The sequence below is a fragment of the Alligator mississippiensis genome, chromosome 7 (assembly GCF_030867095.1).
Source record: "Alligator mississippiensis isolate rAllMis1 chromosome 7, rAllMis1, whole genome shotgun sequence".
Taxonomy (NCBI): domain Eukaryota; kingdom Metazoa; phylum Chordata; order Crocodylia; family Alligatoridae; genus Alligator; species Alligator mississippiensis.
Window position 1 is genome coordinate 7,801,867 of NC_081830.1, and position 25,885 is coordinate 7,827,751.

The 25,885-nt window shown below is 60.1% G+C and overlaps 4 protein-coding genes across 7 annotated transcripts; 2 read left to right on the top strand and 2 right to left on the bottom strand.

Annotated features, from left to right (window-relative positions):
• Positions 1–154: 154 nt before the first annotated feature.
• On the bottom strand, positions 155–4,076 carry EMC9 (ER membrane protein complex subunit 9). 2 transcript variants are annotated; one of them, XM_006259727.4, is made up of 5 exons: positions 3,783–4,012; positions 3,207–3,283; positions 3,060–3,129; positions 2,655–2,749; positions 155–2,451 (listed from the first exon to the last, which is right to left on the bottom strand). In XM_006259727.4, the coding sequence occupies exons 1-5, from the start codon at positions 3,981–3,983 to the stop codon at positions 2,271–2,273; spliced, it is 624 nt and encodes a 207-aa protein (XP_006259789.1). In that variant the 5' UTR covers positions 3,984–4,012; the 3' UTR covers positions 155–2,270. The 2 variants fall into 2 exon arrangements, with proteins under 2 accessions (XP_006259789.1, XP_059586445.1); XM_059730462.1 differs by lacking the exon at positions 3,207–3,283 and having other exon boundaries at positions 3,783–4,076.
• Positions 4,077–6,335: 2,259 nt separating this feature from the next.
• Positions 6,336–8,717, bottom strand: PSME2 (proteasome activator subunit 2). Its single transcript, XM_006259726.4, has 11 exons — positions 8,606–8,717; positions 8,388–8,420; positions 8,238–8,300; positions 8,065–8,151; positions 7,951–7,990; positions 7,782–7,879; positions 7,634–7,702; positions 7,346–7,413; positions 6,875–6,929; positions 6,602–6,688; positions 6,336–6,524 (listed from the first exon to the last, which is right to left on the bottom strand). The coding sequence occupies exons 1-11, from the start codon at positions 8,651–8,653 to the stop codon at positions 6,444–6,446; spliced, it is 729 nt and encodes a 242-aa protein (XP_006259788.1). The 5' UTR covers positions 8,654–8,717; the 3' UTR covers positions 6,336–6,443.
• A 452-nt stretch (positions 8,718–9,169) lies between these two features.
• Positions 9,170–20,727, top strand: RNF31 (ring finger protein 31). Its single transcript, XM_019488257.2, has 21 exons — positions 9,170–9,554; positions 9,976–10,107; positions 10,663–10,818; positions 11,307–11,360; positions 11,883–11,949; positions 12,024–12,126; positions 12,893–13,199; positions 13,270–13,500; positions 13,834–14,097; positions 14,621–14,803; positions 15,318–15,548; positions 15,730–15,903; positions 16,655–16,753; positions 17,656–17,745; positions 18,139–18,253; positions 18,964–19,082; positions 19,321–19,434; positions 19,562–19,619; positions 19,909–20,005; positions 20,251–20,422; positions 20,595–20,727. The coding sequence occupies exons 1-21, from the start codon at positions 9,318–9,320 to the stop codon at positions 20,646–20,648; spliced, it is 3,057 nt and encodes a 1,018-aa protein (XP_019343802.1). The 5' UTR covers positions 9,170–9,317; the 3' UTR covers positions 20,649–20,727.
• IRF9 (interferon regulatory factor 9) lies at positions 20,727–25,885 on the top strand. 3 transcript variants are annotated; one of them, XM_006259725.4, is made up of 9 exons: positions 20,727–20,983; positions 21,261–21,444; positions 22,399–22,582; positions 23,011–23,141; positions 23,255–23,351; positions 23,444–23,518; positions 23,615–23,953; positions 24,801–24,916; positions 25,020–25,885. In XM_006259725.4, exons 1-9 carry the CDS (start codon positions 20,727–20,729, stop codon positions 25,098–25,100), a joined length of 1,464 nt encoding a protein of 487 aa, XP_006259787.3. In that variant the 3' UTR covers positions 25,101–25,885. The 3 variants fall into 3 exon arrangements, with proteins under 3 accessions (XP_006259787.3, XP_019343803.1, XP_019343804.1); XM_019488258.2 differs by having other exon boundaries at positions 23,255–23,321; XM_019488259.2 differs by having other exon boundaries at positions 20,808–20,983; positions 21,212–21,444.

Sequence of the window (25,885 nt, forward strand, 5' to 3'; positions counted from 1 at the left end):
AAATTCAGAATTCAGTTTTTGCAAGAGATATTTAGCTTTTCTCTACTTTCTGGAAGGTACGGGGGCTTATTAGGGTAGAAAAACTAACTATGCTGCTCTTAAAGCAAAATGGCTTTGGGAAACTGTTCTTTCAACTTTTTAAACACACATTGAGGATTTTTAACCCAAGATTTTATTAATTTCCATAAAGTAACACATTTGTAAAATGTATACTTATATAATTCAATAAATAAAGACATTTAAAAAAAATATATTCAAACTACTTACAGATTCACTAAATTAATGTGTAAAATTTGTAAATCTATTAAGTTAAAGCTATAGATTCATTACTTAACTACACAGTTAACATTATTTGATAATTTACTAAAATATTTTCTACACGTAATAGATTAATTATAGATGCACTACTTGTAGACCTAGTTACATATAACATTTCGTATACTAAATTTAAGGATTCTCCATGTATATAAATTCAATGTATAACATGAATGAATTCAATACAGCTGCTAAACTAAGAGATTCAATACCTTCACCACATTAATTCAGTGAATCTATACATTTATTAATAAATAATACATTACTAAGTTTAGCTTCAAGAAGTATTTAAACCGGATTTAAGCAGCAGAGAAAAAAGCTGTAGCTTACCCGAAGAGGCTTTACATAAAACAGAACAAAACTATGAAAAAAGCTACTAAAATTAAGCTCAAATTAAGATCTGGATTAGAAAAAGTTTGGAATTTTAAATACTTCAAGGTTTTCTGTTTTTTGTTTTTTTAAGGATGGTTAATAATTTGGGTTTTTTATAAAGTTTGTAACAGAAAACTACAAATGTTGCTAGCTTTCTTTAGATATATTAAAAACAAACAAACAAGCTAATTTAACTTTTAATGGGGTAAAGTTACAGTCACATTTCCCATTGAGAAACCTCTGCTACTTTTTTTTACTATTTCTTTGATTTTTGCAATCAACATATTATTGATACATTAAATGTTGTTTAAATGGACCTCAAATAAATTAAATTACATTTTATTTTACTGAAGTAACTTATACTTGTATTTAAAATGTCAGCCATGTAAATTTAATAATATTAAGATGTATAAATACAAAAGCTGATTACAAAAAAAAAAAAAGTAAAAAGAAATTAAATAGCCGAGGTCTGTCAACGGGAAAGAAGGCTCTACTTTTATTCCAAATACACAGGTGGCTGGATGAAAGATATCATACTAAGAAATTCTTTTCTCTTGCATAATTCCTGGACTACTGCAACTACAACATCACTCTTAAATAACTGAGTAAAGAAACCATATTTTTCATAGAGACCAAAAATCTTTTCTTTTTTTTTTAAACAAAACAAAAATGCTTTTTCTCGGCCAAAACAAACAAACAAAACCCTCAGTTTCCAAGTTGCTTTGTTAAATTTCTGGCTTCTCATTTCTGTAACTTTGTGGCCAATTCTTTAAGTAAATGAGGAGTTTTGATTGCAAAACTCAATAGAAAAGCATTTGTGCAACAAAAGTATAAGATAAAAAATCAGAATAATCTATTGAAGGAAGTGTATTACGTATGTATACACACACACACACACAAGTTTATAGTTTTTGACATGGTTACATAGTTGTGTTGAAAAAGGAAGAAATAATATATTTAATGTAATAATATATATTAACATATTTAATATTCAATAAAACTCAAGGTATACACAAAAAATAGGGAAATGTAAACATCAAATCCTTATTTCCCCCCCACAAAAAAAAGCACTTTACAAGGCGCATTTAAACTCTTCAGATTGTCACGTTTCAGTATTTGGCATTTTGAGCTCTTTAAAAAATGAGGATTATGGTGGAGTGAGGAAGGAAAGAAGAAAAATGCAAAATAAGTGTCTTTCTATGGAACAAGAGAGATTCTAAAATAAACCAAAAATACCTCAAATTAAAAGACCTTTCTCTGAACAAGTTTTTCAATTTGTTCTGAATTAAAAAGTAACGGATCTGCTTTTGGGTTAAAATTCCTGTTTTAATAAACGGACTTTTATTACTCATATTTTCTACATCACAGAGGTTAAATATTCCTGCTTTTCTGCTTGTTCTGGGGGCATTTTGTGCTTTTTAATATCTGGGGGCAATGAGGGTCTGGCCTGGGGTTAGGTCAGTACTGACTATCCTGGACATCTGACTGGCTGCCAAGTCAGGCATGGGAAGGCTCTGCAGCTCGGAGCTGCAACCTGACTGCAGCCCATTGGCCACACCCACCATATCCTCCAATGGAAGACCTCAGGCACTGCCATTGGCCACTGACATCAGCTGGGCGATTTCAGCGTTGAGCTGCTGATTGGTCCAGTCCCTCCGGATGTCGTCAAGGTGGGCATCAAAGTCAACCAGTTGGGTATAAGCTTTGGCCTCCAGCAGGGTTTGGCAGACCCGGCGGGAGGACTCCCAGTCCTGCCACATGACCCTGGGGGGGTGGGGGTGGAGAGTTAGCCCTGAATGCTTGGGTTCCTCCTGCAAACACCAGTGGGGGAGGGGACAGAGCCATGATGCCTGGGTCCCTCCTCCCTTGACAAGCGAGCTGCCTGGACGCCTGGGTCATGTCTCGTGAGAGGGCAATGGGGGAGCCTACAGAAGAGGGGGGCTAGGGGTGCGGGTGTCTTCACTCACAAGTTCTTGTCCTTGGGGACCCACTGCCGGTCCCGTTGCTCCAGCACCAGGATGGGGGGCACACGGGGGCTCATGGTGAACTTCCGGTTATTCAGCTGGGGGGGAGGAAGAGTGTCAGAGAAGGGGGGGAGCACCCCACAGCACCCCTGAACCTGTGATCCCACCCCCAGCACCCCACACCCACAGCACTCAGTCCCGGCCTCCGCTGCACCCCAGCCCCCACCCCCCAGGATCCCTCCCACACCTGATCCCAGCCCCCAGCACCCAATCCCACTGCCCCCAACCATGATTCTAGCACTTCCCCCCACTCCCGACCCCTGACCCCAGCCTCCACCACCACCGAACCAGTGATCCCAGTCCCCAGGCTCCCACCCCTCACCTCACTCCCCCCACCCCCAGTCTCACCATGATGAGCACGGCACCTTCACACAGCTCGGCCAGGCGCCCTGCCACGCGCTGCGCCAGGGGCGGGGGGCTGTGGGGGGCACACAGGGGTCAGCGGGACCCCTGACCTTCCCCCCCCTTTCTTGCACCCGAGGACCCCTGACTCACCTCAGCTCGTCCAGCCCCGCGCCCGCCTGGTAGTACCCGGCCAGGAGCAGGCCCTGCGTTGCCCCCCATGCCTCCACCTGCGGGCACAGGCGACAGGTAGGGGGAGGACGGAGGGCACACGCCCCACACAAGAGTGGCCCCTGACTTGGTACCGCTCAAGACCTGGCAGTTTTATTGCCCCGCAGGGTGGTGGCGTGTTGAGCAGGGGGGGCACTAAGCTGCGGCAGAAAAGTATAGGGGTGGATATGGGGCTTTTGGCTCGCCCCAGGTCCACCCACAGACTGTGCCCCCCAGGACTCAGGAGGCACCAGTCCCCTGCCAGAGAGGATGGGGCCACAGGGACCCCCGGCACCTTCACCCCCACTGTGGGCACAGCGCCCCTTGCCCCGCATTAGGCCCCTCCCACACACACCGCGTGGCCCCGCCCCCTGACAACTCTGCCTCTTGCCCCGCCCTTTCCCTGTCACTCTCCCTGTGGCCCCTCCCCCTGCCGTCATTGCCGCTTTCCCCGCCCCCTCCCTGTCCCTGTGGCCCCTGACCCTACCCCTAGCCCAGAGGGCCCCGCCCCGTCCGCACCTGGTGCAGCGCCACGTCCAGCATGGGGCGGAGCACAGGCGCGGCGCGGAAGAGCGGCACGCAGTCGGCCAAGCAGAGACAGCGCGCGGGTGGCGGCGCGGGGCGGCCCAGCAGCAGCCCGCTGACAGCCGCTGCCGGGTGCCGCGCCGCGTGTAGCGCCATCTTGGCGTAGGCGCGGCCCGACAGCTCCACCTCCGCCATCGCCCCGCCGGCCGCCTGCCCGCCCGCCAGCGCCCAGCCTCGCCGCCACTCGCCATTGGCTGGCACGGCTCTGCTCCCGCCTCCTGCCACACGGCCGGCACGCTGAGTGGCTGCCAGCCCGCGCCAGCGCCTCCCCGCGCGGCTTCTCGCAGGAGCAGCGAGGGGGCGCCTAGAGCGGCCAGTGCGGGAGAGAAGCGGCCTCTCTCCGGGCTTAGCGCCACCCGCTGGCCTTCCCCAGCCTGCCCTGCGGGGCCCTCAGTTGTGGGGGGTTAATGCTCTGCGCCTGAGTGGGGATGGCGGATAGGTACCCTTAGTGCCCTGCATTGGCTATTCCTCCTTGTATCATGTTATTAATTGCTTAATTATGAGTGTATGGGATGGTTTGCATAGGGATGATCCTACCTCAGGCAGGGGGTTAGACTAGCTGACCGCTGGAGGTCCCTTCCAGCCCCACTCCTCTAGGATTCTGCGCACATACGGTTGGGTGACAAGACAAGATTAAGTGGTTAATCACGTCATAAGTGCAATGTTGCCAACTCTCATGACTTTTGGCACTGTTCTTAAAGTGTATGCTTCAGCAATGTGAAAAACAGCTTTCTTTTATATGGAAGAGCTAAGTTTTTCACATTCCCAAAGCATAGACTTTAAGAACAGTGCCAAAAATCATGAGTTGGCAATACTGTAAGTGTAGCATATGGATTGGACCTGACAGAGCACACCAGCTACTGCTGACTGTGGACTGAGCAAAAGCCTGAGTCACAACATCAATAATAAGCTTGCATTTAAATAACAAGCAGTCACCTGGGCAAATAGAACAAGAATCTGTTTATCAAGCCATGAATATTAGATTAGGTCCAGAACAAATAACTGCTTTTTGGAAAAGCGTGCAACAGTACCTAGAAGGAATGATTGATGTTTTGCCTTTGATAGCAAGTGAGTTGCACATAGGTAGAAATCTCGTGCAATAATTGTGCATTTTTGTTGTTAACTTGTTGCTAGGTTTGGCTGTTTTCAAGGCAGGGCTGGACACAGGCATGGGCGAACTGGGCAGCTGCCTGGGGCCTGGACAGAAAGGGGGCCCAAAAATAGTAATTGTTCTTATTATTATCATAATTTCTATATTATTATTATATCTCTTTATCATTACCGTTATCGTTATTGGGGCCTGATACTAAAACTTCACCTGAGGCCGCCGGGAGTTTAGGTATAGTGCTGTTTCAAGGGACCCGGGAGGGCTAGCGACCTCTACCCCTGGGCACACCTGTAGAAGTGTGGCTAGAGCAGGCCACAAAGCCTGTTCCAGCATGAATTAATGTTAGAACTGGCCTTGTCAGCAAAGTAAAAGCAGCAGAACGTGGCAAGGAGCATTCCCAGATGGTGAGGGAAAGAGAGAAGTTCCCTCTCCCTGGATTGAAATTTTCACTAGCAAATTGGCCTCTTCTGAGCCCACAGGAAAACTGGTTCCATTCCCAAAGTTTCAGTGAAACAAAGACATTTGAATAACACTGATCAGAATATTTATTTAAATAACCCACATATTGAGTGTGAACAGGGGGAGTCTTTAGGGCTGCTGCCAGCGTGCAAGCCAACTTTCTCCTCCCTCCTGCATCTCACCTGGCCACTAGAGGTGAGAATTTGTATTGTGCTGTTGCCAGTAGCAAAACAGATATAGAAACAAGTGCTTATTCTTGTGCTTTGGGGTATAATCAGTACAAGGTTGGGTTGTTAGACGTTTCTTGCCTCTGTGTGACTTGGGTTGTCGTAAAGCTTTACAGGCAGAGGGAATGGAGGAGCATTGGGAAATGTGGTTGTATCTTGTCTGGGGGTACAAAAATGGTAGTCAATAAGGGAAGTGGAACCATCACTGAATTCTGTGTCTGAGCAGGCAAAACCCTTATCATAAATGGGATGTAGTCTTGTCTCTCAAAAGACTGAATAGCATCAGGTTTTTCATAACATCCCATTACCCACTGTGCCCTGGAGCAGATGTTACTAGGTCTCCATTACCCACAGTGCACTGCAGTAGATACTAACAGGCCCCCCACCATACCCACAGTGTCCTGTGGCAGATGCCAACGAGTGCTCATTACCGACAGTGCCCTGGGATGCAGGCACCTGAGCCCTGAGGTCACAGGCAATAGCCAGCCATGGGGGGAGGGCACCTCAGGGGCGTTACCCACAATGTCTTGGGGCACAGAGGGCAACAAGGAAGGCGGATGTGCTGCCCTCCATCTGAGAGGTCCTACCCACAATACTGAGGCACATGCCAACAGGCCCCCATGCCCCATGACACACAAGGGGTGTCATCTCCCCCATGACAGCTCAGGACAGGGATGCACACACCAGGCCATGTCTGAGAAAACCATTTATTTGCATTGCCTGTAAATGCCACCTTGTGCCCCTTCCCTCTCCCACCCACCGTGGGGCAGGTATGGGGGCAGCTGTGGCCGCGCTGCATCATCAATACATGGACGGCTTCTCCTCCCCTTTGGGGTTCGTCAGCTTCTCCAGGTTCTCCGACAGGATGTGGTAGAGCTCGGCCTGGTGGGGACAGAGCAGGGGGTGAGGTGAGGGGGAGAGAGAAAATAGAGCCCCCTACCCCCCTCTCCGCAACTCACATAGAAGCCCCGAATGTCCAGCAACATGGTTCGGATGTCTCTGTAGGCTGCCTCGTCACGCTCATGGACCAGGGTTCGGTAATCCATCTGGGGAGAGGGCACTGGTTAGACTGGGATGCACTCCTGGGGGAAGCTTGCAGCACTGGGGTGCCTGCCACTGCTGCTGGGGGAGGGCACTGTTCAAGGGAAGTCTGCAGCATCCAATGCACTGAGGTGACTGACGGAAGGAACTGCGGGAGGAAGCTTGCAGCCCCGGGGGGCTGAATCACTCACCACGTGGGTCTCCTTGGAGGCCTTGGCCACAGCATCTCCACGTTCAGAGAAGTACCTGGGGGGGGCAAGGAGAGAGAGCGCTCAGGGGTCATACCCATAATGCCGTGCTCAGAACCAGTACCCACAATGCTTTGAGGGCATGGGCACCCATAAGGAGCAGCTATCCACAATGCTGTGGGGTGCTGACACCAACCTGGGACCATTACCCAGAATGCCTTGTGGCCATGGGCACCCATGTGGTGCTGCTACCCACAATGCCTTGGGGCAGGGAAGCTGAAGTAGGGAAAAGGTATAGCCCCCACCAAGGCCAACCAGGTGCTCCCAGCTCCTTACCCATAATGCCCTGGGGCAGGAAGCCTGCTCCCCACAACCTTGGGCTGGGGGAACAGACATTACCACAGGGCAGAGCACATGTAACTCATGGTGTCATGGGGTGGGGGGCACTACCCAGCATGCCCCAGCCTGACTCACTTGGAAATGGCTGTCTGGAAGCCCTCGACCTTGGTTTTCACAGCTGTCACTCGTTCCAGCACCTTCTCCTGGGGGCAGAGGGAGACGGGGGTGGAGTGGGGTGGGGTGGGGCAGGAATGATTGGGCTAGGGACCCCCAGGGGTTTTGGAGGTTCAGGGCATGTGGGAGTCCGGGGAGGCACGGGGTGGGGGCACCTGGGCTGGAGGCCTCTGGGAATCCAGGAATAGCTGGATTAGGGGTCCCCAGGTATCTGGGATGCAGGAAGTTGGGGGGTGGGCACCTCCTTACCTGCACAGCCACCCCAAAATCATTGCCATCCTCGATTTTGGGGATCAGGTACTGGATCCAAGTGACCACCTGCAGGATGAAGCAAGGTAGTAAGGGCACTACTGTGGGGAAGCTCACAGCCCTGCAGGGGGCTGGGGGGTTCTCTCACCAGGATGCACTTCTCCTTGAGTGTCAGCACCTCAGGCTTGACCCGGTCCAGCAGGGCCACAATGGCTTCATTGCCCTTCAGGAACCCACACTTGGGGGCTGAGTGAGATACAGAGAAGTCAGGGGGGGTAAACCCCAAAGCACCCCCCAACCCCACCCACAACACTCACCTTCTTTCTTCTCTTCCTTGTCGGTCTCCATGGTGCTGGCCTGCAGAAAGCAGCGATCAGACCCTCTGCCGCCCCCCTCATCCCAAGTGGGGGAATGAGCACCCTCCCACTCACCTCCTCATCCTTGGGGGGCGGGTCAGGGATGGGGATCTCCAGCGGGGCTCGGAGGCTGGAGAGATCCTGCACGTTCAGAGCCTTGTCCTGGGCGGGGAGTTGAGTGGGGCAAATTTAGTGAGGACAGGTGGTATAACAACACCCCCAGAGGAGAGGGGGTGGCAATTTCATACCTTCAGGAGCTTGTCCAGCTGCAGGATTTTCTGGGGTAGGAACGTGGCCAGGAACTCTTCAGCCTGGGGGTGAAAAACCGGGGTAGGGAGTCACATGGGGCAGGTATTTGGAGGGGCAATAAGGGGGGGGGGTGGCTGGGGGGTACTTACCTCCTTGAAGAGGGCTTCCTGGAAGGCAGCCACCTGGGGGCAGGGTGAGAAGGATCAGAAATGCAGCTGGCTCTGGGGTGGCACACGCCAAGCGTAATGCCCCTCTATCTGGCCCCAGGTCACCCCCCCCCCAGGCTGGGGACTTTTCGGGGAGCCCCCAAGCCCCATCTGGCCTCAGATGCACCCCTCGTGGGGGTCCCCGTGACGTCACGGCCCACCTTCCTGGCGGCCCCCCCGGCGGGGCGCAGGGCGCAGGCCTTGGCCATGATCGTGTCTTGGACCGTGTGTCCCGCCGCCCCTTTCGCTTTCGCTCTCGCCCGGTTCCGCCTCGGAGGCTCCGCCCCGGCCTCGTGGGAGGGGCTCCTGGTGACATCACCCCTGCCCCCCACTTTCTGGAATTCCCCTGTGTAACGTCAGAGCCCCCCCACATACTCCCCCCACCAAGTGCACTCCGCCGGGACCCCCTTTTCGTGATGTCACTTTCCCCCCAACCGCGGGGGCTTCCCCTGAAGTCAACGCCCCCGGCCCGGCTCCCCCCACTGCAGGGCGGGGGGCTCCTCACACGTGCCTGTGCCCCCCTCCCCAAAGCGAGCGACCCGTAGCAGGACTGCCCTCCCCACCCCAGAGCCGGGGATCCCCCTCTCTCGTGACATCAGGACCCCCCTCCAGCTTCGGGTGGTCCCCTCCCCATGACGTCAGCACCCCTCTAAATCCCAGTCGGGGAGGGGGTGCCCAGCGCCGGATATCCCACAACTCTCCCCCCGCAGCACAGGCCTACTGCAGGAGAGGGTCCCGGTGACGTCACGCCTCCTCCCTCGCCCCCGGGGGCTCAGGGAATCCCCGTGACGTCAGCGCCCCCTGGCGGGGTCCCCGCGCGCTGCAGCCAGTCGGCTTCCGCTTCCCGGCCCCGGCCCGCGGTCCCCTGCAGCCATGGCAGGGCCCGATCCCGATCCCGATCCCGATCCGGGGGCCGCGGCCGGACGGCCCGATCCCGATCCCACGCTGGCCGCCTTCCTGCTGGCGCGGGCGGAGCTGGAGGAGAAGGTGGCGCGGCCGGAGCCGCCCCCGGGGCTGGTGCAGGGCCTGGCCGCCGTGCCGCTGCCCGTCGCCGCTAAGTACCGCGAGCTGGACGCCGCGGCGCTCCTGCGGGACAACCGCCGCGTGCTGGTGCGGCCGGAGCCGGGATCGGGGCAGGACCGGGGTTTGGGGCCCGGGGGGTCGTCCAGGGGCAGGTGGGAGGCGGGATGGGGGCAGGCGGCATCCCCAGGGAGCAGCAGGGTGTAAGTGGGGCGGGGGGTTCTCCAGGGGCAGCAGGCAGGGGTTTGGAGGGCCCCAGGATGTAGGAGGGGGATGAGGTCATGGGGGCAGGAGCGGGTATCAGGACCAGGGACCCCCCAGGGGTGGGAGAGGGGGATTGGGGCTGCGGGGTCAGGAGGGGTTGTGCAAATTGGGGAGGGGTTGAGGTTCAGAAGGGGGAGGCTGGGGGTAGATGGGGCTGGGGTCAGTGGGTGGGCACTGCTGGGGCACTGGGGTCTCAGGGGGAAGGTGGCCCCCATGTGCCCCTGACCCCCCCCATCCTGCCCCCCAGCCGGCGCTGTCCACGGCACTGAACATTCTGGAGAAGTATGGGCGCAACCTGCTGGCCCGGCAGCGGCCCCGCTTCTGGCGCAATGTCAAGTTCAACAATCCCGTTTTCCGCTCCGCTGTCGACGCCATCCAGGTGGGATCCCTTGAGCCCCTCAAGGCGCCCTGGAAACCTCCAGGAAACTCTCAAGCACCTCCCAGAAACCTACAACCCCCACCCTGGGATTCCCAGACCTCCAGGGAACTCCCCAGGACCTCCCAGCCCCATCCTCCAGGCCCCACATTGCCCCAGAACCTCCCCCCCAGCCCCTCCAGGAAACCCCTGGGATCCCTCAGCCCCACCATGGATCAGCCTGGCCCCCCACCTCTGCCACCCCTCTGATTCCCTCCACATCTCAGTGCCCACTAGGAGCAAAGGACCTTGGACCCCCAAGCTACTGGGTGCCCCCCGCTGCATCAGGTCCCCCTGGAGGGGGACAGGCCTCACCCCGCTAAGCCAGCAGGTGGCCTCCAGAGCCTGAGATCAGGGCTGGGCAGGATCAGGGCCAGGGGGCAAGGGAGTGAAATGGGGTGGGGGGGCAGGATTAGTGGGAGAGGGGCAGGATTAGGGCTGGGGGGGTAGAAAAGGGTTCATGGATGCCCTCAGGGATCAGATTGGGGCCCATGGGTGATCCCCTTCTCTGTGTGGCAGGGTGGGCGGGCCGTGCTGCGCCTCTATGGCTATACGGAGGAGCGGGAGGACGGGCTGAGCTTCCCTGATGAGGAGCTGGAGCCACAAGCCGCCCGCGTGGCTGCTGTGACTGCTGAGGTCCTGCTTCTGCGCACCGAGGTCAACCTGCTCCTGGCGGTGGGTTGGGGGCAAGGGGACAGGGCTGTGGCCTAGGGGGTGGGACTTGGTAGGTACAAGGGTGGGGAGTGGGGCTGTGGGGCAGGGGGATAGGCTTGGGGGCAGGAGGTGGGACTGAGGTGGGGCTGTGTAGCAGGGGGCATGGCTTGGTAGGAGCCCAAGGTAGGGGGCGCCAGGGAGCAGGGGGTGGGGCTTTGGGAGGCAGAAGATGGGGTCAGCTGGGAGTCAAAGGTAGGGGCTGTGGCTTGGTGCAAGGTACAAGGTTTGGGGTCAGCTGGGAGTCATTGGTAGGGGCTAGAGTGAAGCCGGGGTGGGGCTGCGGGGGCAGAAGGCAGGGTGGAAGTAACAGTCTGGAGTGGGGCCATGGGGCAGGGGTAGGATACATTGGGGGCTGGAGGGTGTGGGAAAGAGCTTGTGCAGAGGGGAATGGGATGGGTGTGGGGGGGCAAGGGTCCAGCCAGCCTCATTGTGTGTCTTGGGCTCCACAGAACAGCCACCCGCACCCCAAGATCTTCCAGGATGTGTTGGACGGTGCTAAGGAGGTAAGGAGTGGGGGGGGGGGGCACAGTGAGATGTGGGGGGACAGCATCAGGGGGGTCTCAGGGGTTCCCTGGGGGGGCAGGTGGATCCCTCAGGGGCCCATGGGGTTTGGGAGTAGTCAAGCGGGGGGGTCCATGCAGGTCTGGTCATTTCTCAAGTGGTCTAGGGGGCTCTGTGGGGTTCCACTGGGGATTGGGAGGACCTAGGGGTGCTGGTGGGATTTCGGGGGTCTGGGGAAGGGTCTCTGGGGGCGGGAGGGTTAAATTGGGGTTTTTGGAGGGGTGATAAAGGTAGAGGCAAGGGGATACATGGGGCGTCCATGGAGGGCTGGGTTGGGGGTGGTCTCTGAGGTCTGGGGGGCATCCATGAGGATCAGGCAGGGTCTTTGGGTGATCGGGGTCTCTGGGAGTTAGGTGGTTCAGTGGGGGTTTTGTGAGAGCTGGAGAGGTCTCCGGGGGTTGGGGGTTCAATGGAGGCTGGGGGTCAGTGCGGGCCCAGCTGACAGAGTGCTCATGTCTGTGCAGGGGGTGCTGAGTCCTGAAGTGGTGCCAAACCCGGAGCAGGGCCCTGCAGCCTCCCTGCCCCTGCCCGGTGAGTAGTGGGGCTGGGGGGGCTGCGTGGGTGTCTGGGGCCAGCTCTGACCTGTCTCCCCTGCCTGCTTGCAGGTGCAGGGGGGCCGTGTGCCCGGTGTGTGGCATCTGCACCTGATGGCTCCCCTGGCCTGTGCCCCGAGTGCCACCGCCGTGGCTCCCAGCCCTCTACTGCCAGGTAAGAAGGACTCCCCCGCCCCTGGGCTCCTTCAGGGAATGGAGACCCTGCCCCTCCAGGTACTAGGCCATGGGTGGGCAAAATGCAGCCCGCGGGCCAGATGCGGCCTGCCAGGCCATTCTATCCGGCCTGCGGGGCCCCTAAAAAATTTGGAGAATTAATAGTTATCTGCCCTTGGCTGCCTGTCATGTGGTCCTCGATGGCTTGCCAAAACTCAGTAAGCAGCCCTCCGTCCAGAATAAGTGCCCGCCCCTGTACTAGGTTCTTCTAGCCCTGTCCCCTGCCCCACTGTTGCCTGGCAACCAGGGACCTCCAAGTCCTCCCCTCACCCCCATTATAAGGGTTTAATGAGGTCTCTGATTCATGATGCACCCCCTCCCCCCCCAGAGGGGGCCTTACCCTTTAAGAACTCTGAAGGCAGCTAGGAAAGGGCCTGTCCTGGGGAAGTGGGGATCCCCAGACAGGGAGGTGGGGGTGGGCATGGGCACAGGGGAGGTAAGGTTTGTGGGGACAGTGATGGCTGGGGCGGAGCTAGGGGAGAAAGCATGGTCTGGGGGCAGTGAGTACTGTGGTGGGGCCAGGGGAGAGGGGAGGAGCTTGGGAAGCCAGTGAGGGCTGGGGGTGAAGCTAGGGGTGAGGGGACAGGGCTTGGGAGCCAGTGAGCACTAGCAGTGGGGCCAGGGGAGAGGGGGCGGGGATTAGGGTGTTAATGATGTCTGAGGGTGGGGCTTGGGGTGTCTCTGACCCTGCTGCCCTGTCTCCCCAGCCTGTCCTTGGAGCCGCCACCCGGACGCCGGGGTCCCGTCCCAGCCCCCCGCCCACCCTGGCGCTGTGCAGCCTGTGGGACCCCCAACGAGGGGCTGGCAGTGCTGTGCGGGGGCTGTGATCGGCCCCGCGCCTGCCCCCCAACCCCCGGGCCTCCCACACCCACCGCTGTCCCCAGCCCTGCCCCCAGCGCCTGGGCCTGCCGCAGCTGCACCCTGCTCAACCCCCCTGGCACCGTCCTGTGCGCCGTGTGCGAGCGCCCTCGCCTGGCTGGGCGCCCCCCCCTTGAGGCCCCTGCCACCCCCCAGGTGAGATCCACTCCTTACGTGCTGCCCCTCCCTACCACCCCACAACCCATTGACACCTTGTTGCCCCCAGGCACCGGGCTGGCAGTGTGAGCACTGCACCTTCTGGAACCAGGCGCCAGGGCGTGTGTGCGAGGTGTGTCACCGCACCAGCCAGTTGGGTGATGCAACCCCTTGCCCACCCCCTGGGGACAAGGGACCCCGGCGTCTGGCCAAGCCCCCCCACCTCTCAGCAGAGGAGGCCGAGCGGCGGCGCCAAGACAAGCTCCGGGAGGATGGCATGAAGCTGGTGGCCATGATCCGGGTGAGGCCCCGCCTACTTCCCTGCAGGCCCCCCTTCCCTGCAAGCCATAGCCCTCTGCCCCTGAATGTGAGTGGGGCCTAGTGGTGTCCCTTCCCTGCTGTATGCAAGGGGCGGGGCAGATGTGGCCTGCCCAGCATCTCCCACTAGGGGCATGACCAACTCAAACCCCGCCCTTGTGGGTGTGGCTTGCTCCAGCTCCCCCCTTTGGAGGCCTAGCCCCTTTCCCAGCTGTAGGTGTGTTGCTAGGGGGTGGATCCTCCCCCCTGGGTATGGCTTGTCCTAGCTCTTCCCCATGGGTGTGGCCTGACAAGTCCCACCCCCTTCATGTGGTAGGAGGCAGAGATGGCAGGTGTGTCCCCTGAGGAGGTGGAGGCTGCACGGCAGTACTCGGGGGCGGAGCGCCCACTGTCCTGGCTGCGCTCGGAGCTGCCAGCTGTGTTGGGGGCAGTGATGGAGGCTGCGTCGGGCCAGGCCATCTGTGAGCCAGGTGGGGGCCTGGGCGCCATCACCCTCGGCGAGGCTCGGGATGCCTGGGTCTGCAGCCATGGGGATGTTGACGAGGCCGTGAGCCGCTGCCTGGGCGCCCGCAGGACCAAGGTGTGGGGGTGGGGCTGGCACGAGTGGGTACAGCTTGCTGCGGGGGAACATGGGAAGAGGTGGGACTTGCACGAAGAGGGGAGCCTGAGCAGGGGCAGGGCCATGGGAGACTGTGGGATTTGCATGAGGGGCGGGGCTCTGGTGAATGGTGGGATTGACATGGGGGTGGATCCTAGGGGAGGGGGCAGGGCCACAGTGAGGGTGGTATTTGCATGGCAGGGTGGGGCTTGGGAAGGGGCTGGGCCATGGAGATGGGTGGGGCTTGGGTGGTGGGAGGAGCTTGAGTGTGTGGAAGGGCAGAGTTTGGAGTGGTAGCCAGAGTGTGGGGGTTTTGGGGGTGGGGCTTATGGTCTTGGGGGTGTGGGCTGTGGGTGGGATTTGGGGTGTAGATGGGACTATGGGAGCTGTGGGTGGAGTTTGGAGGTGGTAGGTGGAGTTGGGGTGCTGTGGGCAGAGCTCAGAGGGTTGGGGCAGAGCTGGGGGGGACGGAGGGGGGGGTCCCAGTGCCAGTCTCTCCCGCCAGGTGCGGGCGCTGAGGGGCCTGGGCTTCGGGGTGCGGGAGCCAGTGCTGGAGGCCTTGTACCACAACGAGGGGGACCTGTGGGGGGCCCTGCGTGATCTGCAGCGCCCTGTGCTGGAGCCCTTCCGCCAGCGCCTCTGGGCCTCCAACGAGCCCCCCATCGACTTCCATGCGTCGGACCACCAGGTATCTGGGGACCGGGCAGGGGTCTGGGGGTCTCTGGGGTTGTGAGGGTGCCTCCGGGAAGGGTTACGGGTCTCCAGGTGGCTGGGTCAAGCTGGCAGGGTTCAGGGGGAGGTCCAGAGGGGTCTTGTAGTTTCTGGGAGATTCTGGGAGCAGATCAGGGTTCCCAGGGCAGGTCTGGCATCCATAGGGGAGCCAGGGTGTGGGCATGGGGGTGCAGGAGGCACCGGGATATGGGGCTGTCTTTGCAGGGCCCCTGGTGGGCGGGATTTCTCAAGGTGGGCTGGGATGCGGTCCCTGGCAGGGACCAGGGGGGTATGTTGGTTTTTTGGCAGCAGATGGAAATGGGGGGCCGGGGTCGCCAGGAGGCAGGGTTGGAGGGTCCCCTTAGGGGTGTGGCAGGGGGTTTCTGGGGGCCTCTGGGGGTGGGGCTGGGGGGCTTCATGGCTTCACGGTGGGGGCTGGAGGCCCCTTGGGGGCAGGGGTGTGGGTCCTTGACCCCTGCCCCACTGCACAGGCAGTGGTGCGGCGGGTGCTGGCATCACAGGGGCTACCAAGCTGGGGCCGGGCAGAGCTGGTGGCGTCGCTGGCGCAGGAGCTGGGAGTGGGGCCAGGGCCAGGCGGGGGCCGGGGACTGGCGCTGGGTGACATCGTGGAAGCCGTGCGTGCCTCGCCCGACCGTGCCTTCATCAAGCGCCTGCTCAGCTGGGAGTGTGCTGTCTGCGGCTGGGCCTTGCCCCGCCACCAGGTACAGCTGTGCACACCCCCACATGCAACAACGTGGGCACCCCTCGTGCAATGTAACCCCCTCACGTACAATGCATGCATCCCTTATTTGATCTGTGTCCTCCCTGTTATGCACGTGCCATGTGTAACACTCCCCATGGGAGCTCCTCATGCAAACCCGGCCCCCCCTCCGTCCTGTGCAGATGCAGTCCCTGACATCATGCGAGTGCACAATCTGCCCCGAGTGCTTTGTGCAGCACTTCACCATCGCCGTGAAGGAGAAGCACATCACAGACCTCGTGTGCCCGGCCTGCGATGCCCCCGACCTGCGCCATGAGCCCGATCGCCTCGCCTATTTCTCCACCCTTGACATCCAGGTGCCCACGACCCTGTGGTTTCTCCCCAAGTCTCCAGGGGCCCTCCCAGTGCCCCCCACCCCAGGCTACCCCTACCTCATCCCTGGTGACCCCCTGAGGCTCCCCAGCCCTCTGCCCCTCCTGCCCTGCCAGTTCTTCTCACGCAAACCCCTGTCCATACCCCAGTCTAGGTGACCCCCCCCCCACCCAAGGCTCCCCAGGCCACTGGAAATACCCCCCAGGACTCTGGAGACCCCCCCCAGTGCCCTCCAGTTGAGGACCCCCTGGCACTCCCCAGGTCAAGAAGACCTCCTTGATATTCCCCTAGTACTGAGGTGCTCCATATCTTCACTCCAGTTCTCTTGTGATCCTGTCAAGGCCCCCCAGCTAGAGGGGACCCCCTAGATCCCCCCAGTGAGGGGGAACCCCTGTAGAACTGGAAAGACCCCTCTCCCCAACCCAGGAGGAACCCCCCTGAGATCCTCCCCAGAATTAACAGGATGTCCCTGTTGCCCCTCATCATCCTGTGGGGGATCCCCAAGTGCCCCCCAACACTTGGGGACACCTCCACAGATACCACAGGATCCCTCTAACCCCCCTACATATCCCCTTGGATCCCTGCCCCCCCAACATCCTGCCCGGGGCCTCATCACCCCAACAGCACCTCAGTGCTCTCCAACATATAGACTTGGGGACCTCTGATATCCCTGGGACATGGCGCAGGGAGAACTGCTGGAGTCCCCCACCCCGTGACCCCCTGCCCACCCCACAGCTCCGGGAGTGCCTGGACCCCGAGACCTATGAGCTGTTCACCAAGAAGCTGACAGAGCAGGAGCTGATGCGGGACCCCAAGTTCCAGTGGTGCACGCACGTGAGTGTGCAGGGGGGGGCATGACCTGAGCGTGTGTATGTGTGCAAAGGGGTGAGCTGAGCATGCAAGAGCATGAACTCATTACCCCAAATGCTTGCATTGGGGAACCAGCTGGTGGAAAGACAGAGGCCCAAGAGATTTCCCTCTCTCGTCATGTAGATTTATTTGCTGATGCAATCACTTTCTTATTTCCGGGTATTTTCCGTAGATACACAGGCACACCCATACCTGTGTACCTTCCTCCTCGCACGTCCGCTCTGGCCCCTTTTCTCCCTGCTGTTGGTGACAGTGTTGGTGCTTTGACACAATCTGTAGCTTCTGGCTTAGTTTTACCCAGATAGCGACCTCTCCACCCGCTCAGTTGCTATGCAGCATTTCTCAGGAGTGGACACGGGCATTTTATGGCTACAGATTGAGTGTGCAAGGGGGTTGTGAGCATGCCGGGGGGGGGGGTGAGCTGAGTATGAGAGGGCTGTGAGCATCCCAGGGGATGAGCTGAGTATGCAAATGGGCTGTAAGTGTGTGAGGGGGGTGAGTTGAGTTTGTGAAGGGCTGTGAGTGTGTGAGGGGGTTCTGAGTGTGCATGGGGTGAGCTGTGCATGCAAAGGGTGAGCTGAGTTCATGCGTGAGTGGGGAGCATGTGATGCAGTGAGTTGAGCCTGAGGGAGCTGTGAGTGTGCAAGGGGGTGAGCTGAATGTGTGAGGGGCCTGTGAATGTGCATGAGGTGAGCTGAGTGTGTGAGGGGGCTGTGTCCATGGAAATGAGCTGAGTGTGCAAGGGGTGAGGGGGGGTGGGGAGTGTGTGATGCAGGGAGCTGGGAGCAGTGCATTGGGGGATGCTGGGGGAGCAGAGGAGGCATCCACATTTCTGTCTGACCCTCCCTCCGCCTTCCTCCCCCCAGTGCTCATTCGGGTTCATCTACGAGTCGGAGCAGTGGGACGCCCAATGCCCCCAGTGCCGCCAGAGCTTCTGTGTCCACTGCAAGCGCCCAGTGAGCCTAGGAGGCCTGGGGGGTGCTGGGGAAAACGGGGTGCTGAGAGGCATTTGAGGGCACTGGAGAAATTACTGGGAGACACCGAGGGAATTACTGGGGGATGGTGGGGGGTACTGGTTGGTACTGGGGGGTATTGGGAGTTCTAGGAGGTAGTGGAGGGCATTGGAGGAATTACTAGGAGGTGGGGTACACTGGGAAATTGAGAGGTGCTGGGAGGTATTGGAGGGTTTGGGGAACTTACTGGGGGCACTAGGGGAAACTGCAGGGTGCTGGGAGGTACTGGGGGCATTGAAGGGTTTTGGGTGCGTTGGAAGGTACTGAGGGGTACTGGAAGGTACTGGGGGCATTGGGACACCCCAGCAGATGCTGACCCCCTCCCCTCCGGCACAGTGGGAGCCGCAGCACCAGGGCCTGTCGTGTCAGGAGTTCCTGGAGTGGAAGCGCAGCAATGACCCCCAGTACCAGGCACAGGGGCTGGCTGCCTACCTGCAAGAGCATGGCATCAGTGAGTGCCCCTAGGACCCCTGCTCTATGCCCCCCACCCTCCAGCCACCAGCAGCAGCCCCCCCCAGTCCCCGGTCCCATCTACACTTCTTAGAGCCCCCCACCAGTCATTTCCCTGCCTGGCTGGGGGGCTCCATCTCCTCATGGCTCCCCTAAGGGGTGGGGGGCTGGCTGGGGTGGGGACAGTGGGGGTGGGGGCCTAGGCAGGGAGCACAGGTAGGTCTACAGTGGTCCTAGGAGGCCTGGGGGGAGTCCTGAAGGGGCTGTGCAGGGCCATGAAGGGGGCTAGGGGGTTCCAGCAGGTCTTACATTGGTGAGGGGGGCGGCTGGGGGCCCTCAGCTGTGTAGGTTTCCCAGGGGCCTGGGGGGTCCCTATGAAGGTCCTTTCCTTGGGGCCATGGGGTGACTGTAGGTAGGGGTGATGGGATGTCCTGGGAGGTGGAGAGCAGTGGAGGGTCCCTGGGGTGATGCAGGGTCCTGGGGCTCTGAGGTGACCGTGGAGGGGCCCAGAGGTCGTGGGGGGGGGGGGGGGGCTCCTGGGGTGTTCTGGGGAGGATTGGGAGAACCTGAGAAGGGTTATAGGGGGCATGGGGAGGTGCTGGGGAGTCCTGGGGGGGGGGTGCCCAGAGCTGTGGGAGTGGAGGGAGGGCCTGGGAGACTGAGGGGGGCGCTTGGGGGGCACTAGCCCCATGTGACACCCCCCCCCCCAAGAGTGTCCACAGTGTGGGTTCCTGTACGCACTGGCGCGGGGTGGCTGCATGCACTTCCAGTGCTCCCAGTGCCGCCACCACTTCTGCAGCGGTTGCTATGGGCCCTTCCACGCCAAAGACGTGAGTTGGGGCTGGGGGCTTATGGTGGGGGCGGGGCATGGGGGCACAGGCTGGGGCAGTGGAGTGAACAGCTGGGGGCGGTGGGGTCACAGGGGGCTCTGGGGTTGGGGCACAGAGTCATGGTTGTCACAGGGACTGTGTGGGTGCAGCCACAAGGAATGGTGGGGGCCATGAGGGTTGGGGGAGGCTGTGGTTGCCACGGGCACTTACACCCTCTCCCCCCCCCCCTCCCCCCCAGAAATGCCCACAGCCGGGCTGTGCAGTGCGCCAAGCGCTGCATGGCCACCACCCCCGCGACTGCCTCTTCTACCTGCGTGACTGGGACGTGGCACGGCTGCAGCGCCTCCTGCAGGTCAGTGGGGGTATGGGGGCAGGGACAGGGCACATAAGGTAGGGTGTGGGTGGGAGGGCATGGGAAAGTGGGGGGGCAGTCAGGGGGCCCCATCTATGGGTCTCACTCCTGCCTGCCCCCCTACTAGGAGAATGGCGTGGCCTTCAACACGGACCCCCCAGCGGGGACGCGCCCAGCCCCAGGAGGTGAGCGCCACATTGTGGGTACCCCGGGGGGGGGGGGTCCCCACAGCAAGGCATTGTGGGTACCTTTTGAAGGGGTGGTCTTCCCACCGCAGAGGATTGTGGGTAACCTGGCTGGAGGAGGGGGAGGTGTTCTGCAAAGGATTGTGGGTAACATTTGGGGTGGGGTGGCTCTTCTAGTAGGCAGGTACTGCAGGTATCCTCAGAGGAGGGGGCTCCTGCTGCCCCAGAGCATTATGGGTAGCCCCCTGGCATGGTAGATAACACATGGCCCCTGCCTCTGCCCCCGCAGGTGGGTGCCGGGTGATGGAGCAGAAGGAGACAATAGCCGGGCTGCAGGACGAGGCCTGTGGCAAGGAGACACCGCCTGGGCATGCGGGGCTGTGCCAGTGAGTTGGGGGGCACAGGCCCAGCCCCTCAAGGCGCACTGGGCAGTTTGGGGGGACAGGAAACAGTCTGAGGGTCCCTAGTGCCCTGTCCCCAGGGCTAAGGGGGCCTGGGTCACCCCCCAGCCCTGCTGGTGCCCTTCACTACTGACCCACAGCACTGGGCATCGTGTGGTAGATATGGGGGGGTCTGGGCTGTCTGGGGGGTCCAAGCCTCCCCAGGACCCCTGAGCCTGGCCCCCCCGCAGGGCGCACTACAAGGAGTACCTGGTGAACCTGATCAACACGCACACGCTGGACCCAGCCACCCTCTACTCGCTGCAGGAGCTGGAAGTGGCCTGTCGGCGCCACCTGCCTGGGGGGGCTCCCCCCCGCCTGCCTGCCGAGCCTGAAGCCACCTACCATGCCCGCCTGCTGCAGGTGCCATGGGGCTCTGAGTGTGGTGGGGGGACAACAGCACAGCAGCCACCAAGGGGTTGCATCAGGGACCCTGGCATCCTACCCTAAAGGAGGGGCAGGGGGCCCCTGCCTAGGGGTGGCAAGGTGCTTTGGGGTCCCTGACACCTCCTCACACCTTGTGTCCCCATCACAGAAACTGACGACGGAGTCGAAGCTGAGCCCCACCATCCCGCGCCGGCGCCTCTGACCAGCCCCGCGGGGACCCGATGGCAGCGTGCGGGGGGGGGGTGTTCTAGGGGCCTCAATAAACTGCACTGACCCTGCAATGCTTGCAGCGCCCCTCACTCCCCGTGCCCCGAGCCCTGCGGTGCCCCTCACTCCCGACCCGCAGCGCCCCTGGCGGTCGGTCTCCCTGTGCTGGGTGCAGCTGGCCTGGCAGTCACGTGATTTCAGGGAAAGGGAGTGGAGCCTCAGAGGAACCCGGGCGGGGGCCAGGCCGGGCTGCGCCGGGCGGGGTTGGGCCAGGCCGGGGCAGAGGGACAGGACACCCGCGCAGACAGAGCGACGGGCGGGCACTGCCAGGTTCGTAAGGGGGTTTTGCCTGCTGCCCCAGCTGGGACTGGGACCGGGGGTGGCTGGGGGCATTGGGGTGCAGGTTCCCCGGTCCCCGGGCAGGGGCATTCCTGGGGGCCTCGGCCCTATTGTGCAAGGGCGGGTGGCAGTGCCCGGCACTGGAGCCCCAGTGCCCCTCGCTGCCGACCCTGCGCGCCCCCCCCATCCCAATTGGTGCCCTTCACTCCCGACCCACAGCCCCCGCCTTCCCTCACGGTGCCCCTCACTCCTGCCGCGCTGCCCGCAGGATGGCGTTGAGTCAGGTGCGCTCCACACGGCGCCTGCGGCAGTGGGTGCTGGAGCAGCTGGCCAGCGGGCAGTTCCCAGGGGTGGTCTGGGACGACCCCCCCGACTGCACCATGTTCCGCATCCCCTGGAAGCATGCGGGGAAGCAGGATTTTCGGGACGACGAGGACGCCGCCTTTTTCAAGGTACATGCCAGTGACACACTAGCAACATGCCAGTGACATGCTAGTAACATGCCAGCCACACACTAGCATAGCAGTATATGCGGGTGGCACACTGGAAGCCAGGACAGTACTGTGCCACTAATATGGTAAGGAGGTGCCAGTGAAACGCCAGATTACATGCTACTGACATGCAAGTGTCACACTAGTAACACATCATTCGGTTAACCGTGTCAGCCACATCCCAGCCACGCACTGAGGACGCATTAGCCACAGGCCTGGTAGCACTTCAGCCACATGTCAACAAGAAGACAATGACACATCATCCCAGCACTCTTGAACCCCGTCACGTGCCCACCATACGCTGCTAACACAGCAACCATATGACCCCCCCCAACACTGGCACTGTGCCAAGATGTGCCAGGGACTCCTCCCCCCAGCACTATTGACATGCCAGCCATGGCATGCTCCCCCACCACATGCGTCCCTCTCCAGCAGCTGTGAACCAGCAGCTAGACACTACCACCACACCAGGCACATACTAAGCACATATCTACCTGGAGGGTTTGGAGTGTGGGCGGAGGCAGAGTAGGGGTGTGGGTGGCTGGGGTGTGTGTGTGAGGGGTGGGGACATAGGGTCCAGGGGGCTCCATGGCAGTGTTGGGGGGGTTAGGAGGGTATCAAGGGAGTCCATGGAGGTGAGGGGTACATTTGGGGGGCTTGGGGGCCTGTGGGGAGGGGCTGCAGGTATCAGAGGGGTGGGGGTATCTGTGGAGGTAGGGATGTGTCTGGGGGCCCTGTGAGGGCAGCTGGGGGTAATGGTGGGAGGGGTTGGGGGCTGGAGGTGTGTGGGGGCACTGTTTGGGTGTCTGCGACCATTTGAGGCTGTCTGTACGGGTTAGGGGTGTGGGGGGCTTTGTGGGGTGGTCTGAGAGTGTTGGGGCTCTCATGCCGTGCCCCTCCCCACCTTCCCGGCAGGCGTGGGCACAATTCAAGGGCCGGGGGGGGCCGGGCAATGTGGGAGGCCCGGCTGCTTGGAAGACACGGCTGCGCTGCGCCCTCAACAAGAGCCCCGAATTTGAGGAGGTACCGAAACGCTCCCGCCTTGATGCCACAGAGCCTTACAAAGTGTACCGCCTCCTGCCGGTCGGCACTCACCCCGGTGAGACCCTCCAACCCCACAGGACCCAGGTGTCCAGGCAGCCAGGAACACATCTTCCCCCCCCGCCCCTCCCCCCCCCATGGGTCCAGGAGGTGGTACCCAGGTGACTGGGCAAACAGGGCCCAATCCCACCCTCTCCTGGGCATCCAGGTGTCCTGGTAGCCTGGGACCCAATTCCCCACATCCTGCGGGACACAGGCCTCCAACTCCCCTTCCCCCTACCTCCAGATCCAGGTCCCCAAACTGCCCAGGATCCAATCCCCCTCCAGGGACCCTGGCATCCAGGGCCATCCAGCAGCACAGGCCCCTGACACCCAGGGGCATGCTGAACCTGGCGGGAACCCAGGCATCTGAGCAGGACCCCCATCCCAGTGAGCCCCATAGAACCCAGGTGTCCAGGAGGCCCTGACCCTGGTTCCTCCCCACAGCAAGCAAGACCCCTCGGCGAGGAGCCCGGCAGGCGAAGGGAGGGTGCTCAGACCCCAACCTGGCTCTAGCAGGAGGCACGGTGGCTCTAGCAGGAGGCACGGGGGGGCCCACCCTCAACACGGTCACCCTGGTATGGCTGCATGGGGCGGTGGGTGAGGTGTGGGGGGCTGGGGGAGGTTGGAGGAGGCTGCATGCTGGGGCAGGGGGTCCATGCTGCACCCCTTTCACCCCATGCTGCTGCAGGACCAGTGTCCGGAGGAGCCCACGGCTGATGGTTCCCGCAGCTCCGAGGACTCTGGCATCGACGCCTGTAAGCCTGACCTGGACCCTGGCACCCCATGTGAGAGCAGGGGGCTTCCTCTGGGGGGGCAGCAGGGTAGTACTGGGGGGCTAAAGTCCCTACTCTGCTGTACCTCCCATTCTCCCTCACAGCCCCAAGCCTGACGGAGACCAGCTTTGATGTCACCCTGGAGCTATCCTCCATGCCCCTGGGGCTCCAGCCACTGGGTGAGCACAGCCCCCCACCCCCGATCTGCACCACCATCCTCATACCTGCCCTCCCATGCCTGCTGCCTTGACTGATACTGCCCTCTACGTTCACAGCCCCCCAGGCACTGCGGCTGGTACTGCTGTACAGCGGGGCGTGCGTGCACCAGACCTGGCTGCCGCCCGGCGAGTTCCTGGTGACGCCAGCACCTGGGGAGGGGCTGCTTCCCCGTGTAGCCCTGCCGCCCGCCACCCCAGCCACTGTGCCGGATGCCCAGCGCCGCCAGGCCACTGCTGCCCTGCTGGCCAAGCTGCATCGAGGGCTCCTGCTCAGCAGCAGGACTAAGGGAATCTATGTGCAGCGCCGGGCACGCGTGCCCTTGGGCTGGGCCAGGGCCCCTGCCATCGACCTTGATGGCCCCGTGCACCTCTTCAGCGCCCAGGACTTCCGCCACGGTGAGTGCCACCTGCAGCTCCCAGGGATCTCCAATACTCTTCAGAAATACGCCACGGGAAGCCCAGTACATTCTGGGTACCCTCACAGCCCCCCAGGGACCCCACGCCCTCTGGGAAACCCAGTACCACCTGCAATGGGACTCCCACACACCCTGAGATACCCAGTACCCTTTGGGCACCCCTACAGTCCCTGGGAAACTCAATGCCCCCACAGGCCGCTCCACACCTTGGGCACTTCCACAGCCCCCTGGTCACCCCCTGGGAAACCCAGTACCCCCAGGGCATCCCACATCCCCCTAGAGACCCCAACTCCTCTGGAAAACCCAGTATCCTCTGATCAGCCCTCTGGGGCCGCCGCACCCTCAGGGACCCTGACTTCCATTCCTTGGAAACCCACTGCCCCCTGGGCAAGCCCACATTCCTCCCTACCCTAGCAGGGCCCCAATAGCCCCTGGCACTCCCATGTTCCCCTGAATTCCCCCCAGGCTCCCTATACCCCCTTTGTGCACCAACCCCCCCAAGCACCCCAACACACCCCCAGTTGTACCTATACCTACAAGGCATGCCCATGCCCCCACAGCCCCCCAATAAGCAACCCAGCACCCTGAACCCCTGTGGGCACCCTGATGCCACTACAAGGCCCACCACGGACCCCCAGACACCCCAATACCTGCTGGGAACCTCAGGGGCCCTCGTGCCCTTCCAGGCATCTTGGGACCTCTCCCTACTCCTAGTTCTGTGCCTACCCCTGCCTTGCCCACGACCCCCCAGGTTCTGGCTAAGCCACCGCTCCCTTGCTGCAGAGCCCCCCTAATACCCCCTCCCTACTCTGGCCTGTGTCCCCCAGCTCTGGAGCAGCACCAGCAGGGCCTGGGCCCATGCCCTGAGCACTGCGTCACCCTGTGCCTGGGTGAGGAGTTGGCACCCCACGATCAGCCCCAAGACAAGCTCATCACCCTCCAGGTGGGTAGAGGGGCATTGTGGGATGGTGGGCAGAGGTGCATTGTGGGATGCCAGGAGGTAGCCCGCTCCTGCCTAATGCCCCACCCCTCCCTGCTGCCCACAGATGGAGCAGGCTTTTGCCTTGGAGCTGCTGAAGCTGCCCATGGTGACAGAAGAGCCCTCCTGCCTCATTAGCCTGCCCTGAGGACACCCTGGCAGCTGCCAGTGTGCTGGGGGGACGGGACTTCCTGCTTCACCAGTGGTCAGTGGAGGACAACTAGACGCACTTCCTGTTTTTCCATGACAAGGGGGACATCTTTTGACTTCTCTGGGACCTGTTGGGGAGGGCTCTTCCTGTCCTGCCTGGTTGAGAGTGGGACATACTCTTTGGTGCATGGGGGAAAGGAGGGACTTCCTGGGCCTAACTGACCCACTTCCACTTCCTTGTTTCTTCTATTCATTTCCTGAGACGTGGGAATTGGGACATGTTAGGGCAGGTCTTCCTTTCTAGCAACAGAATGGGGCAGGGCACTCCCCCCCCTCCCCCAATACACTCTTCTCCTCCCCCTGTGGGACAGGTGTCTTCTTTTTGGGAACTGGAAATATAACCCTAACGTAGGGGCAGGACTTCCTGTCCTGCTGCCTTCAGAAGAATGAGACTTTCTACTTTGCAAACACTTTAGGAGGGACCACTTAGGTAGTTTAATTACAGAGAGGTCATGCTTCCTGTTTGCAGCAGTCTTGGGGGTGGGACTTCCTGTTTTGCCCCGGCACTGCTGGCATTTCCTGTGGCAAATGAAGCAAGCCCTGTGGATTCTGCCTGCCATCCCCGCCATGTTGCCTGCAGAAATGTTTTGAAAGCACAAGTCTCCCCGCATTCCCCCCAGAAATCACTTTTTGGGGCTTCCTACACTCGTGGCACTTTATCCTCCGGTGTGGACCCTTTGTCGCTGTACCGTTTTCTAATAAAGCTTAACCAAATTTGTCTCA

What these genes read in the sequence shown, in the direction of transcription:
- EMC9 (XM_006259727.4), bottom strand. Translation starts at nt 3,983, where the DNA reads ATGGCGGAGGTGGAGCTGTCGGGCCGCGCCTACGCCAAGATGGCGCTA. An exon ending in GCGGGGCTGGACGAGCTGAG is followed by an intron (nt 3,130 to 3,206) that starts GTGAGTCAGGGG and finishes TGCCCCCCACAG; the next exon opens with CCCCCCGCCCCTGGCGCAGC. An exon ending in AAGGTGCCGTGCTCATCATG is followed by an intron (nt 2,750 to 3,059) that starts GTGAGACTGGGG and finishes CCTCCCCCCCAG; the next exon opens with CTGAATAACCGGAAGTTCAC.
- PSME2 (XM_006259726.4), bottom strand. Translation starts at nt 8,653, where the DNA reads ATGGCCAAGGCCTGCGCCCTGCGCCCCGCCGGGGGGGCCGCCAGGAAG. An exon ending in CAAGGAAGAGAAGAAAGAAG is followed by an intron (nt 7,880 to 7,950) that starts GTGAGTGTTGTG and finishes TATCTCACTCAG; the next exon opens with CCCCCAAGTGTGGGTTCCTG. An exon ending in TGGACATTCGGGGCTTCTAT is followed by an intron (nt 6,525 to 6,601) that starts GTGAGTTGCGGA and finishes TGTCCCCACCAG; the next exon opens with GCCGAGCTCTACCACATCCT.
- RNF31 (XM_019488257.2), top strand. Translation starts at nt 9,318, where the DNA reads ATGGCAGGGCCCGATCCCGATCCCGATCCCGATCCGGGGGCCGCGGCC. An exon ending in CCGCTGTCGACGCCATCCAG is followed by an intron (nt 10,108 to 10,662) that starts GTGGGATCCCTT and finishes TCTGTGTGGCAG; the next exon opens with GGTGGGCGGGCCGTGCTGCG. An exon ending in AGTTCCAGTGGTGCACGCAC is followed by an intron (nt 16,754 to 17,655) that starts GTGAGTGTGCAG and finishes TCCTCCCCCCAG; the next exon opens with TGCTCATTCGGGTTCATCTA.
- IRF9 (XM_006259725.4), top strand. Translation starts at nt 20,727, where the DNA reads ATGCTTGCAGCGCCCCTCACTCCCCGTGCCCCGAGCCCTGCGGTGCCC. An exon ending in CGACGGGCGGGCACTGCCAG is followed by an intron (nt 20,984 to 21,260) that starts GTTCGTAAGGGG and finishes CGCTGCCCGCAG; the next exon opens with GATGGCGTTGAGTCAGGTGC. An exon ending in CCTGGGGCTCCAGCCACTGG is followed by an intron (nt 23,519 to 23,614) that starts GTGAGCACAGCC and finishes CTACGTTCACAG; the next exon opens with CCCCCCAGGCACTGCGGCTG.